General features: G+C 43.4%; 3 protein-coding genes across 6 annotated transcripts in view; all 3 read right to left on the reverse strand.

Annotated features, from left to right (window-relative positions):
* Positions 1–416: 416 nt before the first annotated feature.
* LOC110532021 (lens fiber major intrinsic protein-like) lies at positions 417–3,988 on the reverse strand. Its single transcript, XM_021615605.3, has 4 exons — positions 3,133–3,988; positions 2,352–2,516; positions 2,111–2,191; positions 417–1,904 (listed from the first exon to the last, which is right to left on the reverse strand). Exons 1-4 carry the CDS (start codon positions 3,490–3,492, stop codon positions 1,719–1,721), a joined length of 792 nt encoding a protein of 263 aa, XP_021471280.1. The 5' UTR covers positions 3,493–3,988; the 3' UTR covers positions 417–1,718.
* A 5,016-nt stretch (positions 3,989–9,004) lies between these two features.
* Positions 9,005–12,317, reverse strand: LOC110532022 (aquaporin-4). Of its 2 annotated transcripts, none has more exons than XM_090184260.1 (6): positions 12,152–12,317; positions 10,393–10,587; positions 10,092–10,253; positions 9,813–9,977; positions 9,542–9,622; positions 9,005–9,315 (listed from the first exon to the last, which is right to left on the reverse strand). In XM_090184260.1, exons 1-6 carry the CDS (start codon positions 12,164–12,166, stop codon positions 9,100–9,102), a joined length of 834 nt encoding a protein of 277 aa, XP_090040386.1. In that variant the 5' UTR covers positions 12,167–12,317; the 3' UTR covers positions 9,005–9,099. The 2 variants fall into 2 exon arrangements, with proteins under 2 accessions (XP_090040386.1, XP_090040387.1); XM_090184261.1 differs by having other exon boundaries at positions 10,393–10,584; positions 12,152–12,306.
* A 3,154-nt stretch (positions 12,318–15,471) lies between these two features.
* The window catches only part of baz2a (bromodomain adjacent to zinc finger domain, 2A), a 43,028-nt gene continuing 38,355 nt past the window's right edge, over positions 15,472–20,144 (reverse strand). For all 3 annotated transcript variants that reach the window (XM_090184262.1, XM_090184263.1, XM_036987945.2), the window contains 3 exons: positions 17,031–17,311; positions 16,736–16,879; positions 15,472–16,577 (listed from right to left, as the gene is read on the reverse strand). In XM_090184262.1, coding sequence (XP_090040388.1) covers positions 16,418–16,577; positions 16,736–16,879; positions 17,031–17,311 — 585 coding nt within the window. In that variant the 3' untranslated portion in view covers positions 15,472–16,417. The remainder of the gene's footprint in view (positions 16,578–16,735; positions 16,880–17,030; positions 17,312–20,144) is intronic.

Raw genomic sequence — 20,144 nt, forward strand, 5'->3', positions numbered from 1 at the left:
TATGGCCTATCAAGCTAGAACGGACCCTGCGTCTCACCCAATAGCCAATATAGACTAAATATCCCAAGCAGGGCTACAGCAACTTCCAGATCGGCTCAGGCTCTTGGGCTTTGCGGTGGCCACTCTGGTATGGGTGTCCTTGGCAGAACGGTGTCGCTTTAACCAAGTGGTCACATATAGTTCTTGGTTCAACTACGCAACAGTAGGTCGGTGGAGTTCTAATGAACATCAAGGCAAACAAGGTTAAACACTTTTTTGTTGTTGTTTTCAACATTCTCAATTTGGGGGGGAAGGGGAGCCAGAAACATGTGGGGAGCATCATCTTGTGGTCATTCCCACTTACTGCAAGCCAACGCAACACAGGGCATTAAATGCCGTACTGGTATAATGGAGTTAACAAAACACGATGACACACATTTTGTATCAAGTTTTTTTGGTTTATTTTCATTTAAATATGGTTTAAACTGCCTTATGCTGACATTAAAGATCAAATCATAAAAGGAGACTTCATGAAAAGCTTATGCAGCCATTCTGTAGTGAGAGGAATCAGTCCGGTTTGGGATACAACATTTCCTTTAAAATTCTTTTTTTTTCTTTTTCTGAACAAAAAAGCAGATGATTTGTGTAAAAATGAATATCATAGCAAATACCACAGTGAGGGGAGGATAAGTTATATGTCTTAAAAATTGATAACGTAATGAAAGATAATCATGATACGAACAGGAGAGTGGTCATGAAAAGAAAACAAAATGAAAAGTACTGTTTCTGCGAACTCGATTAAACACGAATTCACATACGGACGCACACTCACTGGCAAACACACTCACGCACAAACAGGCACACACGCACTCACTCTCACTCACACACACACATACTGTAGAAGCACCCACACTCACGCACGCACACACGCACGCACGCACACACACGCACGCACACAGAGATAAATTGAAGTGATTTGAAAAATGAAACCCTGGTAAAAATCTAATGGTATCATACATCCACGTCTTGTGTCTGAAGTGCAGAAAACAACTGGAAAAAAATTGAGAGCGATAAATCAGATGCATAATGAAAAAGCATGCCCATCTTCACTGATCTAACACAACCCTATCCGACTAAAAACCTGTTGCCCCTCTATCCTCACCCCAACCCCTCTATCCTATACCCTTACCTGCCCAAAGCCCACCCATGCCCTTACCTCTTACCCCACCCATACCTACATCCCCACTGGGCAAACACTGGTTGAATCAACGTTGTTTCCACGTCATTTCAATGAAACGACGTGGAACCAATGTGGGAATTGACGTCTGTGCCCAGTGGGTGCCCACCTACACCTCACCCACATGCTTCTGTTGTGACAGGTCTGGTCCTTGTGTCTATGTGGATCGGGCCCTCCCTGTTCGCCTCTATCAAACACAATGTCCAATTCAGTATACAGAGTGAGGTTGGAGGGAGAGAAGTCTCGTTGCATGTTGAGGTTGAAGGTTGTGAACCTGTCTGTGTATGGGTGTGTATGAGTGTGTGTACAGTTTGTGTATAAATACACGTCTGAATCTGCATGTTTAGTCAGTGTGTCTCAATGTGAGTGTGTGTGTCTGTGTGTTAGTTAGTGAGTCTGTGTGAGTGAGTGTGTGTGTGTGTGTGTTGACGGGTTGGGGGTAGCACGGGGGTTGGTCGACACAGGGCCTGTCCCTCATCCCCGTCCCCAGATAGGGACAGGCTTATAGGGCTTGTGTCTTGAGCTCGATGGGCTCCCCGCGGGCGTCCTGCTGGGTCTCCGTCTCGGGGGGTCGGCTGCCCTTCAGTGTGGCCAGGCGCTCAGAAAGACCGCGCATGCGGGGAAACAGCATGAAATCGTACAGAAGAGCTCCCATAGCACCTCCTATCATGGGACCCACCCAGTACACCTGACACAACACAACACAACACACAAGGTTAGCATGAAGATATGGCACGAGCGACTTGTATTGTTGTCGCTGATATAGTTTTGGTATTAACTATACTCTTAAACACCATAAGACCATAGAATCCACCATTGACATGGTGGATGATTTGATCTATTATACAAATATTTCAGATGCTGCATTATGGTGTATGACTGTGCGTTTCTCACCCAGTGGTTGACAAAGTTCCTGAAGAGTACAGCAGGGGCGAAAGATCTAGCAGGGTTCATTCCAGCACCAGTGTAGTACATCTACAGCAGAGAAGGACAACCGGGCGCTCAGAATGAAATACGCATTTCTGTTGTACACAATGCCATTTTTTGTGTGTGTGTGTGTGTGTGTGTGTGTGTGTTTATGAGTGTGTGTGTGTGTTTATGAGTGTGTGTGTGTGTCTGTGTGTGTGTTGCTCACCCCCATGAGGTGTCCGACTGTGACAGCGAAGCCGATGGACAGGGCAGCAGAGCCCATGCGTCCGTTCCTCCTCTCATCCGTCACGGCAAAGATGCAAATCACCAGCTGCATGGTCAGAAACACCTCCACTGTGGTGCCCATGCCCAGACTGATGCCAGGCTGCAGCTGTAGACGGCCAGAGAAGAAAAATATGCATCAGACTTGAGGTCCTTTGTGGACAAGTCATTTTGTAAAATAAGTCTGTCCTCTTTCTAATAAAGTGTATATTGTTTGCGCAATTAGATGTGGTCTTCAAGTTAGGTTTGTAAAATGACTCAAAGATGCAACACAAATCAACCCAAACTGGTTAAAACAAAAACTATTTTATCAATGCTTTCAGTGGCCTCACTGCTATAGCCTCAGTTTTACATAACACTGATGTCTTGGATTGTGCTCATTGTACAGTAGCAACCGTAGTTACCAGAAGGTTCCGTGATGATTCCCTAATCCCTGTTCATCTCTATCCTTTCTAAATCCCCAATTACATTCAAGAAGCCTACCGAAACGAAACCAAACAATTATCAAACCCTATCAACATTGTTGACTGTTGTTGAGATATATATATATATATATATATATATATATATATATATAAAATTATTATTTTTTGCTTATTTGAGCTGACAAGGGTCCACAATGGCACCATATTCCCTATATAGTGCAGGTATTTTGCAGTGCACCATGAAGGGAATAAAGGGAATAGGCCCAGTGCTTTTTGAGATGTGGGTGAGTGGTGTCTTACCATGTTGAGAGCCATGTTGCCCCTCATGTTTTTTGGGGTGACCCCATAGAGCACGGCGGCCCCGGCCACGGCCCCCAGAAATTGGGCAGCCCAGTAGAAAAAAGCGCGGAACAGGGACATCTGGGAGCCTACCAGATAGGCGAAGGTGACGGCCGGGTTAATGTGGCCGCCGCTGATGTGGCCGATGGACTGGATGATGGTGGCAGCCGCCAAGCCGAAGCACAGAGCTACGTGCAGGATGTGGTGAGGCCCAGTGGTCCAGCGCAGCGCAGCGCCTATGCCGAAAAACACAAAGAACATGGTACCGAAGAACTCAGCGAAGACCGCCCGCCAAAACGCCATGGACCGGAACTCCCACATGCTGGCCGTTCACTGGACGCTCCTCGGAACGGAAAATGTTCTTGGGAAAAAAGTTGTTGGGGTGAATCTGGAAAAAGCTTGTACCTTTTAAAGGTCTAAGTGATCTTTTTGCACTGTTTCAGATGCAAAAAAAAAAAAAAAAAGTGATTTCCCTTTGGCAGTCAGCTAGCTGGGCTGACCTAAACGTCGTCTCACTGAGCCAATCAGTTGGAAGACAAACCGTTTAAAAAGTCGACAGAGGAATCCACCACAGATCTGTTTCTAATCTACGAGCGATCTGGAGTTGGCGCGCAGGCAGTCAAACATCAACTCAGCTTTGCTTGCCTCCACTAGCCAGCCGCCTGTCGTAGAGACATAGGGGTGTGTGTGTGTGGGGGGGGAGTATGTGTCTCAGAATAGTTGTCAAGAGGTGTGCATTGATGCTAGAGGAGTGGTTCTAGAATAGAGACAGGGATAGACGGAGTGTCCTGTGGACGTTTTAGCCTCTCTGACGGAGGGGAGAGGGCCCGCCGGGGGCTTTATAACACCCCCCCAGGGGCCCCGAGTGACGCCATAATCCCCCCCTCTGGGCCAGGGGCGGGGGGGGCGGATATACAGGACGGCCCGAAATCAAACAAACTTAACCCCACTGTCGCCCCCCACAATAGACAGAGTGGGAAGAGAGGGGGAGTATCAGGGGAGAGGGTGATTGTGAGGAGAGAAGGGAGGGGGGTGAGAGAGTAAGAGAGGAAGAAAAAATAGTGAGAGTGAGAGCGACATGAGGGAGGAGGGAATCAAGAGAGAGCAAGTGACTGGGTGAGTATAAGAACTAGTTATGGACATCAACCCCACAGAAGTGATGAGGGGAGTTTGTCTAGTTGACATAGTGGTACAGTACATCATCTGTTGACATGTTATAACCATGATAACCATGGGGACTAGTGCTGATGGCGGAGAACGGACACACACACACACACACACAGATAATACAGTGATCCGGGGGGGGGGAGGGGGGGGGGCAGACAGTAGAGCCTAATGCCAACAGTGTGCGGAATTAACATGTAGACTGAAATGCCTGACCTTGTGAAACCGTTGTCTTAGCATCGAGCATGTACGCCGCATGTGAACAGCAGAGCTGCTTGGATGTTAGAAATGTGTTCATCGCCATCATTCACAACTGAAAAGATGTCAGGAAACGCGTGTTGTGCACAGAAGGGGAGGGGAAACAAATGAATAGTCGACATGATCAGCTGTAAATTAGTATCATGTCGGTATTTCAGTCTGGTCTATAACATCTACTGTGTAGAGGTGAATGCACTCACACAAAGCAGTGCATTTAATCACGGACCTCAAATCCAAACGGCGTTGTTGACAGAGGTAATAACCGTACGTCAGTAGTTATAAGAAATACTTAGGGGCTATGAGCTTAACATTGGGGTTGGGAGCAATAATAGGGTACTTCTTAGAGGCAATGAACTTGACATTGACACCCAGAGCACAGGACAGAGGCATGCATATGAACATATAAACGTTGACTACTGCTGCAAAGTGGTTGGAAACAAATACGTGACACAGGACAGAGGCATGCATATGAACATATAAACGTTGACTACTGCTGCAAAGTGGTTGGAAACAAATACATTTAAAAAGCGAACAAAATGAGTCGAAACTATAAATATCAGCCCTTCCAAAACAGTCAGGTAAATTTTAGACAGATGTAGCTGTTTTCTCTCTCTCTCTCTCACTCGCTCTTCCTCTCTCTAGGAGGTGCTGGGATGTTCAGTGGAGAATTGATTAGGCAGAGGTTTGCATTGTGTATGAGGGTGTGTGCCAGGCAGGAGAGGGGGAGAGGCAGGGTGGCCCGCTAGCAGCCAAAGCCCTGAAAAATCCCTGAATGGGGCTGGGGAAAGGGGGAGGGACAGGGCAGGACAGGAGCGGGGGACAGGGGAAAACAGGGGTTATTGGGCTCCAACACTGGAGCATCGAGCTGACCAGTCCAGAGCCATCACTGGGCAGAGTGGGCTTTAAATGGAGAACGCTGAGCTCAGCATTTCAACTCTCTAAAAACACACACAATGCAAAATGCTGGCGGCACAAGGCAGTCATTTCCTATTGTTTGTTATGGCGAGTGAGAGTGTATGTGTATGTGTGTAGGTTAGAAAGCAGATCCGTGTGTGTTAGAAACTGAAGGTGCATTCGTATAAAGTGTGCATGTTAGACGATGTCTGCGCACACACATTTGGAGTGAGAGTGTCTGTGTGCTTGCGCAACTCTTGTGTTGTGTGCAAAGAAATATCATTATGGTTTCAATAACGATTGCCCAGCTTTTAATTCTTAAACATCCATAGCTTTATACAGTTAACAAAAACAATTTAAAAAGTTGAACATTTGCAACGAGACATCCATAGCAATTCAGGTAACAAAAAAACTAAACATATTCAAAAAGGTACATCATCTCCCCAAAATGTTTTCCGCCTACAATTGCTAATTACAAACCCCCAGAATCTTGAAGAAGGGGGTAGGGAGCGCGTCTGTGAAAAGCTGATCCCACAACCTGTTTAGACCTGGGCCATTAGAGGGCTCTTGTCTGGGGACTGATCTGACAGTGAATAGCAGAATAACAAGAGCTTTGAGATGAGAGAGCCTTAGGAAGAGAGGACAGAGATGGTGGCCTATGTTAGCGTGTCAGTGATCAGAGTACAGAACGCTAGCCTCTTTAGCATTTCAAAGCAGTCACAGACGACAGGGTGAGTAATGCTAAAATAAAAGGATTCTGTGTTACAAAACGGACATTTCTTTGAGTGGTTGTTGGGTTATACATCACATTTCTCCGTAAATTAGAATAACATCACTGATAACACTGAATATTGATCAAATTGTGTAATATATATATATATATAAAATATATGTACAATTTTACATGTTGTGGCTAAGTGTGAAGGCTACACATTCATATGTAATTAGAAACTATAACTGTGTTATCTTCATCATTATATGTATATTTATATTATATGTATTTAAGCAATATGGCCAGGGGGGTGTGTGGTATATGGCCATTATACCGCGGCTAAGGGCTGTTGTTACGCACGACGCAACGTGGAGTGCCTGGACACAGCCCTTAGCCGTGGTATATTGGCCATATACCACAAACCCACGAGGTGCCTAATTGCTATTATAAACTGGTTACCAGCGTAAAAATAAATGTTTTGTCATACCCGTGGTATACAGTCTGATATACCACAACTGTCAGCCAATCAGCATTCAGGGCTCGAACCACCCAGTTCATAATATCGCATTTATCTTATGCTAATGTACACAGTGTTAAATGAAACACTGGTCCACTGTCTATACAGGTCCACACTTTTCAGTGTTAAATTAATACACTGCTTAGTGTAAAGTGTCATTTGCATATTTCCCAGAGCGCCTTGTCTTTCTGGTGAATTGTAGAATAATGATGAGTGATAAAGTTACATGGGGGGTATGATCTTTAACCCTAAGGAATGCTAACATCCCCTGTTATCGGTAAAGGTGAGAGGTTAGCGTGTCTTGGGGGTATGATCTTTGACCCTATGTAACTTTATCACTCATCATTATTCACAATTCATTCAGGATTATCCGTGATCATGGTAGCATCCACATTAATGTAGAAGTGAATGGAAACATATTCTCTTCTCATTTACAATAAAAGTGACTCCAAAACGACACAAAACATTATTTACCATGAATTTCTATAGGACACAAATAATCTTAAACACAACCAAAACAAAATGCAAATGCATCCAGCAAGTTTGTAAAGTCACCACACTTGATGTAATCATTGCGTGGTAGGAATATGGGACAAAATAAAAAACTTTTGAGTACTTAATTTCTAAGAGTCTTTAGAGGAGTCAATAACTTTTACCCCTACCTTTTTAAAGGGAAAACCATATTACTTGCTAAACTAAATCTCTTTCTCAGTGCAATTGTGTTATTATTTTATACTATCATTTTCCCTTTTTTTAATGTGTACTTCAGAAAGTTTTCATACCCCTGGACTTACTCCACATTTTGTTGTGTGACAGTCTGAATTCAAAATGGATGAAATATATATTTTTTCTAACCGATCTGCACACAACGCTCCATAATGACAGAGTAAAACACATGTTTTTATACATTTTTTGCAAATGTATTGAAAGTGAAATACAGAAATATCTCATTTACATAACTATCCACACCCCTGAGTCAATACTTTGTAGAAGCACCTTTGGCGGTGATTACAGCTTGGGTATGTTGGTATCAGCTTTGCACATCTCAATTTGTGGATTTTCACCCATTATTTTTTTTCAAGCTTTGTTCAATTGGAAGGGGAGTGGCGGTGAACAGATTTCCACAGATTTTCAATAAGATTCAAGTCTAGGCTTTGGCCGGGCCACTCAAGGACTTTCAACATTCTTGTTCTGAAGCCATTCCAGCGTTGCCCCAGTCTTAGGTCGTTTGCACTCTGAAGCAGGTTCTCATTAAGGATTTGCCTGTATTTGGCTTCATTCATTGTTCCCTCTATCCTTACCAGTCTCCCCAGTCCATGCCGCTGAAAGGCATCCCCATAGCATGATGCTGCCACCACCATGCTTCACGGTAGGGATGATGTTAGATGGGTTTGGTTCTCTCCGGACACAGCGCTTTGCATTCAGGCCAAAGAGTAACATTGTCTCTTCAGACGACAGATTCTTTTGCCTTTTCGCAAACTTTTTTGTGTGCTGTAATTTACCTTTTTGTCAGGAGCAGCTTCTGTCTGGCCACTCTCCCGTAAAGCCCAACTTGATGAAGTTCTGTAGAGACTTAGCGATCTGGCAGGTTCTCCCATCTCAGCCAAGGAACTCTGTAGTTCTGTCAGAGTGGTCATTGGGTTCTTGGTCACCTCCCTGACCAAGGTCCTTCTTGCCCGGTTGCTCAGATTGGTCAGACGGCCAGCTCTAGGCAGAGTCTAGGTAGTTCCATATTTTTTCAATTTCCCAACGATGGAGACCACTGTGCTCTTGGAAACTTTCAACACTATAGAAATGGTTTTATACCCTTCCACAAATATATGCCTCGTCACAATTCTATCTCGGTGATCTACTGGCAGTTCCTTGGACTTCGTGGTATAGTTTCTGCTCTGAAATGCACTGCCATCTGTGGGACCTTATATAGACAGGTGTGTTTCTTTCTAAACCATGTCCAAACAATTGAATTGACCACAGTTGGACTCCAGTCAAGTTGTAGCGACATCTCAAGGATGATCAAAAGGAAATTGAATGCACCTGAGCTCAATTTGGAGTGTCATAGCAAAGAGGTGTGAATACTTATGTAAATGAGACATTTATGTTTTTCGTTTTCAATAAATTAGCAAAAAAAAATCTGAAAACAGGTTTTCACTTTGTCATTATGGTGTATTGTATGTAGATAGGTAAGAAAAACATCTATTGAATCCATTTTTAATTCAGTCTGTAAAATGTGGAATAAGTCAAGGGGTATGAAAACCTTCTGAAGTCAATTTAGCTCCTTATTTGAATAATTTATTTTATACAGTCATTATTGCTCATCTTTATCAAGGGTGTCAATCATTTCAGACCCCACTATATATTGTTGTGTAGCATGATGTGTCCCTTTCTAGTTTTGCTCCTGTTTGTTGACCTGCTTAGCCCTCATGGCGGTCTGGGTGACGGTGGACAGGGAGGACCGGGATACGCTGGTTGCCTCCACCATCTCTATGTCCTTACAGGTCAGACACGCAACCAGCTTCTGCCTCGATGCACTGGGGGCAAAGAAGAACTCATGGGACACCCCGGCCAGCACTGCACCCAGCACCGGTCCAATCCAGTACACCTGGGGGGGGGGATGTGGAAGGGGGGAGAAATTGGTTAGGACTGATGGAGACATAGAAGAAAGAGGGAAAGAGAGGGAAAGAGCTGAAGGGAGGGAGTGAGAGAGGGGGAGAGCAAGAGAGAGCAAGAGAGAGAGAGAGAAAGAGAGAGCAAGAGAGAGAGAGAGAATTTGTTCGGTATGCAGTTCAAGGTGATATTGTGACTGTAATAGATGTGGAGGGTTTTACCCAGTGGTTTTCCCAGAAGCCAGTGATGATGGCTGGACCCAGGGAACGTGCCGGGTTCATACTGCCTCCAGAGAACCGACCCTAAGAGGACCACAACACACACACATACCCAATGATGAAAACATAGTACAGTAAAGTAAGTAAAGTAAACTGAACTAAACTACACTAAACAACACTAATGAGCTAAACAATTCAACTAAACTACCCTCAACTACACTAAACTATTAAACTAAATTAGAGATAAGAGGAATCAGACGTGAACAGTTCTGACCCCGATGAGCACGCCTGCGCTGAGAGAGAAGCCGATGGCCAGGTTCCCTGGTTCTGTGTACTCCCTCCGGCGGTGGTCCTCCACGGAGAACACAGTGAAGACCAGCTGGAACGTTGACAGAAGCTCCATCCCTAGAGCCTGGGCCGCGTTCACCTCGAGAGGAACCTAGAATTGGAGGGGGGCAGAGTTCCAAATGAAACAAAACATCTATAAGAGTAATAGTACAGGTCTATGATTAGATTTAGACCCCCCCCCCTCGCTCCTTTCACACAGACTGACCTTGCTGACGAAGCAGTCTGCGGTGGTTTTGAGGGGCAGGGCGAAGTAGAGAGCCCCGGCCCCCAGGGAGGCCCCCAGACACTGGGCTCCCACGTATACCAGGGCCCTCACCAGGTCCAGCCTCCGCGTGGCCAACAGAGACAGGGTTACTGCTGGGTTCACCTGCACCATGATAGAGAGGCATAGAGTTCAAATTGACAATCAATCATAGTGATCAATTTACAGTCATTCTGTGGAGAAAGGTTAGAGACATACACATGCATACTGACACACAACCATAAGTCCAGAAAGGCAGGTTCACCTGTGCTCCGCTGATCTCTCCAAAACAGTGTCCCAGGGCAACAGCCACCATGCCTGCAGCCAGGGCTGGGTAGAGGGGCCCCGTGGAGGCCTCTCCAGGGCCCGGCACAGAGGCCCCCAGAACAGCACTCACAAACACCAGGGAACCCAGCAGCTCGGCCAGCATGGCACGCCAGAACTCACGACTACGCAACTCCTCAGGGAGAGGGAACAGAGGCACATGTTTTAAAAACAATTTTAAAGCTGCGGAGAATGGATATGCAAGATGCTCTTTGAATAAGGAAGTAGTCTATGGCACAGTACAGCTATTCAAAGCTATTCATTTTTGTACTCTCTAGTGGACATCAGTTCTTTGTGCATATCTCTGAGGCCATACACATCTCTGAGGCCATACAATCATATCACATATGTGGGGGTGTGATCTTGACAACTTTATCTTCCTGGGGCCGGACTCACAAAACTTTTTTAAGAAGACTTTTCTTCTTAAATGCCATTTTATCCTTAACTATAGACTTAAGAAGAAAGTTAAGCAAAGTTGCTATTCCTTAAAAAGGTTGTTGGAAATGTTCTTAGGCAGAAAGTCAAGAAGAAATTAGATTCTTCAAAATAAAGGACATGTTGATATTGGACATGTTCTTAATTCCAAGACAGCTAAACCCGTGTCTTAAATTCAGGGCAGTGAGAGAAAAAGCTCATGAAAGCAATTGAACATTTTCAATTCACTCACCCAAACCCAGGTTTTAGAAACGTAATCTCAGCAAGAAATATGCTAATTGCTAGCTAGATAGCTAGCTAAATTGGTTGCCTAGCAAGAAACATCTTAAAGAAGATTCGTAAGAAGATATTTGAGAAGTTCATAAGAAAATCAATGAAGTTCTTTATCTTACATATTTTTTTGCGTAAGAAGTTTTGTGAATCTGAGCTCTAGTTCTTTAAAAAATGTCTTCTGTCAAAATGGACACATTCTATGGAAATTTGAAAAGAAGTGTATGTAATTAATAATGTTAATTTTTGTGAGTTTGATATTCAAATTGTTTCTAGTAAGTAAATATATCAGGGATAGTTAAGTGAGTTGTCAGGACTGTGTAATAATCTGTTCACATTAAATAAGAGATGGATGCTGCAACTAGGTTTTTTTAAGCACTATACCCCCACAAAAAAATAAAAATCCCAAACCTTTTTTTTCCAGGTCTCAGGAGGTTATAGCATTAACCTACCATTGTAAATACCATATCAAACCCAGTGTCTTGAATATAAAAATATGAGTTTTATTAGCATGCTAACCAACCCACGCCACTCTGATACTTCCATTCCGGCTTATCCTGAACACTTATCATTATGGTAAATGTGGGCACAATCCAAATCAAATGGCCTAGCAAGTTATGAAGTTACGGAACTAACCTGTGGATTGATCATGATCAATGTCTGATCAATGTCTGAAGAGGCCTTACTGCCACGTTGATCAAAGGCTCATGTTATTAAAATAACTTGACTAATAATGTCCAATCACTTCTTGCCAACCGGTGGTAAAACCAAGCATTTTTGTGTTGTTTTAATACACACACACAGCCACACTCACAAGGCTGTCATTGTAAATCATCATTTGTTGTCTTGGACCAACATTAGTTAATTACAGGTGAAGTAAGATAAAGGAAAAGTAAGCATCTACATTGGGCTCATGGAAACTTTATTTATGAATGTTCGATAAAGCCTTTCTAAGTTGTGTAGGAACAAAAAAAAAAATGTTTTTTTAAACTCACCTCACGCAGTGTCATGTTTAACAGCTTGAGTGCGTAATTATCTGTCTTGTTTTTCTCTCTGTCCGTTTCTGTGCTTCTGTCCTGTCGATCTGCAGGATCCTTTTCTCTGTCTGTCTCGCCTTCTGTTCGTGTGTTACGTCTGTGTGACTGGCCTTTCCCTGGAGGAGCGTCTGAGTGGCCCAACCACAACACAAGAGGACTCCCCCCCCCCCCTCACCCCCCTCTCTCACCCCTCCTTTTTACTGACCCCTTCCTCTCCGTTTCACCTCCTCCCCCTCCTACCTGTGTGTTATGAATTAGGTGGAGTGATTGTCCAAGTGCGTTTGGTCACCATTCCCCCTCCCCCAGTATGAGGCTATGTTCCCCAAGCGAGGGCTTCTCCTCCTGGGCTGAGCTCAGCTGGAGTGTCCTGAGCACCTGGCACACATCATAGCTCCTCGGACTCATTTTCATATCAATGACACTGAGGAGAGGCCCATTACTGAGGAGAGACGGCGAGAGCTAGAGGAGCCATATCCTGAACAGGCCAAATCATTATCAAACACAATTACAGCGTCCACATTATGGGATGGACTGATCAGCAACTGTGTATGGGTACAGCTTGACTGGATCCAACCACAAGGTCAATCTATCCCTCATATTGTAATCAATACTTTTTTGAATGATTGATAGCTGTAACAACGTTATCATGTTGGCATAGAGAAACAGAGGCAGAGAAAAAGATGGAGGCTGCAGTGACAGTGGGATGAGCGCAGGGTTGTCTGAAGGACAGTGAAAGGTTGACCTTGACGTCATGATCCTTCCACACGGAAAAGAACTGAACACTTTACCGGGATTAAAAAGGGCCAAAGGTTTCTATCTAATCTAAAGTTTATCTTCAATGATCTAATATGTAACTGTTCATCTCCCACGCACCATGGCATCTCCTCCAGCCCCTCCTCCTTTTTCTCTTTCATCAACCTACTTGTGAGGTACCATTCGAATCGCCATGGAGACGGTCTCTTTCATGATGCAGTTGCCATGGCGCCTATTGTGATGCTGGCTCAATGGATGCTTTTTCTCATCATCTTTGATAGGAAACAAATACCCCTGTGAAGATCCACCCTAAAAAAAACACAAAGAGTTGCTGTGTTTTAACACTCACAAATGCATTTACTTTTTTTTAGGTATTTGATAACCATTTTACAGACATTATCCTTGCAATAAAGTCAAGATATGAGCCAAATTGCACGTCCATGAGTCTCAAGTTGTGACGTGTTGTGGGACAGGCTGTGTGATAGTTTAGAACTGATAAATCCAACAGGTCAGGCTTAAAAAAAATGTCAAGATGATTACATAACACCTCGACCCAGTGGTGTGGTGGGGACCTGGCTGATAAAGTGGTGTTTGGGGGACAAGAGGGGACCGGACGAGGTCAATGGCCAAGAGAAGCCCCCTAGGCATCAGGGGCCCACTCCGTACAAGACCCGGTCCAGAATTAACTGGTTGGGGGTGGGGGGGTGGTAGCGTGCCCATTATGGGGTGGATTACCCCCCTCCATGGGCGTTGTTATGCCCCTTTTGTGGAGTTAAGCCCCCCTGTGTGGGGCAGGATGGGTGGGGTCGAGCAGTGGAACCCGCTGGCTGGGGAGTTTTCAGTCCCCTCCACCCAGAGTGCTGACACTGACACAACCATGTGCGTACACACACACACACCTCTAACTGGTTGCCACTAAAACCCCTGGAAAAGTGCCAGCTAAGGGATACAAGGGAGATAGAGACCATCCATCAATCCCAGAATAGAGAGAGTGCATGGATAGTGTCAGAAGAAAGTATTTGAAGGGTTACGCCGCTCTCTCCCTCTTCCATAGCACCAACTTCTAAACGATCAGCACACTCACCCATTTTGGTTTCTGTGTGAAAGGTATAAATGAGACCTCTTCCCCCCTCGGTCCCATTTAAGAAGAGGAAGTCCAGCTGGCGCCGACTGGAGGGCCTTCCCTGCAGCATGTGCTCCAGACAGGGCTCACCAGGGTACTGAGATGTACATAGGGTTGTCTGCGAGTGTGCACCGCGCTGCTCTTACACCTCCATTCAAGGGGAGGCTACTATACGAGACTGCTACTGTGATTTAATAAAACACAAAACAGGAGTGAAATGAGGACCCAGGGACATTTGGAGTGTCGTCTCTCAACTAGATGTTTTTTTATTCAACTCACAGTACATTCTACAGATGCACACGTGTTACATCACCTCGATACAACATGGTCTCGTAATACGTCCTCTTAAAAATGATAGATTGGTCCTAAAAATATAGAAAGGAACAAATTTAAAGTCACAAAAACTGTACATTATTAAAAATTCACTTAACACCACATTTGCTTTTATTTTCATGTCTTTTCTTTTTAAATATAGAAAAAACAATGTCCCTTTTGTGTAGCAAGGAACACAACAATGCATTTCCTATCGACTGGTTTCAGTTCAGTGTACGAAGCTTTAAATAAAACCTGGATTGTGGAGTATCGCCCTGTCGCCTTCCTACCTTTCCCATAACCCACCAACCACGCCAAGCTATGGAGCGCAGTGGCCCCTTTTCAACAGAGAAAAAAAATGTATTCATAATAAGAACGTGGGGTTAGCTAAATGTGCACATATTTGTATAGAAGCCTTTTTTCAGCACGAGTCAAGAACAAAAAGTTTCTCCTAACACACAAGCTATGCCTGTTCTCTACTGCCAAGCTGCAGAAACCTACACACAAAAACCTCTCAACGCACATTTCCTGTTATTCCGCTCTACTTTTTTTTGGGGGGGGGGGGTTTATGATTTCTTGTTTTAGAAGCACAGGCCTATGTTTCTACGTTAGTATCAAATTGACGATTGAACATTTTCAGTGTTTCCCAAATACCTGTTCAGATCCTTTAAACTTAGAATGCAGATATATATATATATATATATATATATATATATATATATATATATATATATATATATATATATATATATATATATATATATATATATATATATATATATATATATATATATATATATATATATATATATATATATATATATATATATATATATATATATATATATATATAACTAGGAAACATTGAGTGACATTTTTCCAAAATATCAAAACAATTCTTCCAACGAAAGGATGTCGGTCAAAACATGACATATTGCTACAGAACAGTCAACCGATAATTTGACCAATATGGTAAGCTGCAACACAAAGCGAACAGTGTTTTAAACAGAGGTTCAAAATGGCGGTAGCGCCTCACTAGTCCTATTCACACAGTCTATGGGCACACCTCACCTGAAAATTCCCATTGCTGTGACTACCGGTCTTCGTTGTGATTACGAAGCAGTGAAAACACAAAACGAAAAAAAAAAAAAAAAAGCCTCCAGTTTCTGAAACCGGTGTCCTTCACACAGCAGCAGGGTAGTCGTGTAGGTGTGTGTGTGAGTTAGGGGTTGGTTACGTTGTGATGTGACAGTCTTTAGAGAGAAAAAAAAACGATCCTTTCCACTTTGTTTTACTGGCCTTTTCATAAATCGTCTAAACATCTCAACTAAGGAGTCTGTACATATTCACTACAAGCTATTGCTATTAAATAATCCCAGCTATTGTACTCTTTATATATATATGTATATATATATATATATAGAATATATAATAAAAATATATTGAGAAAAATTGCTTCTAGGCATAAGACCACACATTACATTTCCATTGAACAGTTAAGAGAGGATCCAATCCCAAAGTGTTTGAGTTTAGAGCGAACCGTAGGGTTTTCATCCACGTGTGGTCGAAACGAGGTCAGAGCATGTCCGGTCTAAAGCGAAGCAGACCTCCTGACCGGGACCATGACACAGGGTAAAATTTGAGAACCAATCAACTCAGGGCCTCAGACCCCCCCCAGCCCCTCAGAGCAAGGGATGGACCAATATCGTGGCATTGTTATGAGACGAGGGGTGAGGCTTAGGAGAGAACGTGACGACAGCAGAATTCCAAGCAGGTGCAGAAGTGAGGGTGCAATGGGAGGGAAGAGAGGTGGAGAGCTCAAACATCCCCCTCTCTGTCATCCAGAGAACTTCAACCCAACAGAGTCGAGGTTTTAAAAAGGAAAAACAAGAACGACAAATAACCAAATCTATACATATCTATACAGGGCTGGAGGAGACTCCAGCCCAGACAGTCTTAGTAGTAATGGAGAGCATAAGCGTCAGGCAATGGGGTTAGGGCACTGTCCTTGGCCCCACCCCCAGCGCCCTGGGCTCCTATTTGTCCTTGCTCTCGTAGAACTCCGCCCAGCGGTTCTCAAAGAAGCGCTTCATGGAGTGTCCAGCCATGCCCACCTCGGACGTGTCCTCGTTGAACTGCTCGCAGTTGTTGAACACCAGATGGGCGTCCGCTGCAAACTCCTCACAGCTGCAGTACCTGGGAGCAGGGGAGGAGAGGGGAGAAAGACAGGTCAAATATAAAGGTGACAGGTTTTCAGTGACATGATGGGAAACGAGAGAAACCGGCCTCCTTAAAAGGAAGTTTGGGTCATGTTGTAGACGGACACAGACAGAGAATGAAGTAGTGCCCTGTACCCTCCCTGTAGCAGCCTCTCCCTCATGGTGAGGAAGTCCATGGGGTTCTTGATGATGCGTCGGTAGCCAGGCACCATGCGGGGGTTGACTGGCTCCAGGAAGGGCCAGGCGTCAGCGTGAGACTCCATCTCCATAAGGATGATTCTACACACACACACACACACACACACACACACGTTAGAAGTGGTCCAACAGAAACCAGTGTAACAAGAAGTGATCCGAAGTCAGTAAATGGAAGCTCGTGGTCCATTAACGACTAACAGTGAGGAGATAACTGCTCTAAGTTCAGACTCACTCGCAGTAGGTGAGGTCGGGCTGGTTGCGGGTGGTCATGCGGCGGCGCTTGGCGGGCGAGAAGCCCGTCGTGCATCCCCCGTCTCCCGAGTAACGGGAGGAGGAGGAGGAGGAGGCGGGGCCGCCGTCCTTATGTCGCATTGCCATGCCATCACCACCGCCACTACGTCTGCTGGGCACCGTCTCCTCGTCAGAACTGTCGTCTTCGTACCTCCTCTTCTTCACCCGGGTCCTCTGCTTGGAGGAGCGCTGGTTGCTATGTGGTGACTCACCGTCACTCGCCTTACAAACAACAACAAGACACAGTGAGACAGAGAGTAAAAAAAAGGCCCTGGGGAAAGGTTAAAGAGGACTCGGTGCCACTTTACAGAGTAGCAGGTTTGGAAGGAGAGGAGGGTGTACGGTAGCCTGGGTGACGCGTGACTACACAGCGAGCTGTGGGTAGAGAGGCTGGTGTTAGCATTACTAGGCCTAAGGATCTCATCTTATCACGGTTTAATAACGGTTCAGTTTCAAATTAAATTTGCCAAAACGACAGGGCAGATAATTGTAATCACATTGCATCAATGTGACTTTTTGGTTGAATTTTCAAAAAGTAAATCAGTTTCTCAATCTAACCTAGGTTGAAAAGGCAGGTCATTTCTATCTGCGATGTTATGAACCCCTGCCCTCTGGTTAGAGGCTCGGCAGACTATGTATTGCTGAGCGGCAGGGTAGCCTAGTGGTTAGAGCGTTGGACTAGTAACTGGAAGGTTCAAATCCCAGAGCTGACAAGGTACAAATCTGTCGTTCTGCCCCTGAACAGGCAGTTAACCCACTAGGCCGTCATTGTAAATAAGATTTTTTCTTAACTGACTTGCCTAGTTAAATAAAGGTAAAATAAATCAAGAAAATTGAAACTCATCGCAGTACATTACTGTCGTTTTTCGTCACAAAATAAGGGGGCTCCTTGTAAGTTCGTAGGCCTGCCTACCTCGCTTTCAACTCAGTATTGCTCCTCTCAAATTTTTAATAAAAAAACTTTTTCAAATCTCTGGAGCAGCTGATTTCTTCCTTCCAGAATAAAAATAACAAATGCTTCAAATAAACCACTCTGAAGGTGGTTCAGCTTTACCTCATTTCATATTCTATTACTGGGCTGCTAACATTCAGAAACTCACATTTTGGCTTCATACCCCTGGGACAGACTGGTGCCAGCTAGAAGCTTGGTCCTTTCCTTTCTCACTTCCCTTGTTAGCTCCACTAGACCCATTACTGCATCCAAATTGACTTCTAATCCGGTTGTTGTTTCTTCTCTTAAAATCTGGACAACCATTTGGGAACCATTTTTGGTTTTAAAGGCCACTTTGCACTGGGATCCCATTTGCAACAACCATTGTCTCTCCCTTCGACGTTGAACTAAAATCCCTCTACCACAATATATACACTATTACCTCTAATATGACCAGATTAACTGAAACATTTATTCTCACTCATCTCCTCTTATTTTTTTCTCCTTAAAAACAAAGCTATTTATATTACATATATCCAGTTGAAGTTGGAAGTTTACATACACCTTAACCAAATACATTTAAACTCAGTTTTTCCACAATTCCTGACATTTAATCCCATTTAATCCATTTTCCAAGCTATTTAAAAGGCAGAGTCAATTTAGTGTATGTGCATTTCTGACCCACTGGAATTGTGATACAGTGAATTATAAGTTAAATAATCTGTCTGCAAACAATTATTGGAAAAATGACTTGTGTCATGCACAAAGTAGATGTCCTAAACTACTTGCCAAAACTATAGCTGGTTAACAAGAAATTTTTGGAGTGGTTGAAAAACGAGTTTAATGACTCCAACCTAAGTGTATGTAAACTTCCAACTTCAAACTGTATAATTGGCTATATAGTTATGTTTATGATACAGATCTACCAGGGCCAAGACATCTTGTGGCCTGCCACAGGGTATAACAATTGGACCTTTATTATTCCTATTCAATATCAATGACCTTGCTGCTGTGTCTATCGTACTTCCCATTCTCTTTGCTGATGATACCAATTTGATTTTATCACACAAGAATTTTGATTCACAAATTAATGAAGCCAACTCAGACACGGCCATATTTTCTGAATAGTTCCAGAAAAACAAATGATCTTTAAATGCTAAAAAACAAATACAACTTTATTGTATTCACTAGTAAGAATAAAAAATATTGTTTGAAAAAAAAAAGAGCCAGAATCTCAATTGGTGGGAATGAAAAGGAACACACTACATCCACTAGATTGAGTTTTAATTGATTAAAAGTATTCCTGGAAAGATCATATTCAATTTGTCTGCAGCAAAGGGATGAAATCTGTTGATATGATCAGAAAGATGAATGGTTTGGTTCATCAGGCTTGCTTCCTAACTCTATAATATAGCTTCATTTTACCCATATCTCATTTCCTGGCCAGTACATATGCCTCATACCTACACATAATTACTCATACAAAATACATTGCAAGACTAGACACCTCCTCTAATTACCTGGCTCCATCTATACCTTTGTTGAAGAAAGTCAATATCTTGTCTATTTACAACAATGTACGCCAGTTATGCACCTCCCAGAAAGTTAATACTGATAATACATCTATACTATTATCTTCACATAACATCATCCCTCAATAACGTCAAGCGCAGACTGGGGGTCAGCCTGATGAGCCAAACTACTCAGTCATCTCCATCTAACTCTCTCACACTCACATGCACACACATTTAAACAAAACAAATATGTTTTTTTTGTGTGATTACTGATCAATTAATTTATACTTAGGTTTTGTTATCGGTTTTAATTTTGTGTACTTATGTATTGAATATAGTTTTTTGTGGTGTGGTTTTCAAATAAGCCCTTGGACTTCCAACCACACCTGCATGTTGTTTTTTAAATTATTATTTTGTCTGTATTGTTGTCTATCACTTGTTTTCTTTGGCGTAAATAAATACAACTAAATACAACTAAAACTATGCGATTCCAGTCTACTTTAAAAAGGTAAAAACAGGTGTTAGCCATGTGCTTTTACTTTTTTTATGAGCTAAAATGATTACATTCTATTTTTTAGCCGATATGGGAGTGAATGCATTCAAGCAGCAT

Source organism: Oncorhynchus mykiss, chromosome 9 (genome assembly GCF_057628025.1).
Source record: "Oncorhynchus mykiss isolate SJ-2025 chromosome 9, ASM5762802v1, whole genome shotgun sequence".
In the NCBI taxonomy this organism is placed as follows: domain Eukaryota; kingdom Metazoa; phylum Chordata; class Actinopteri; order Salmoniformes; family Salmonidae; genus Oncorhynchus; species Oncorhynchus mykiss.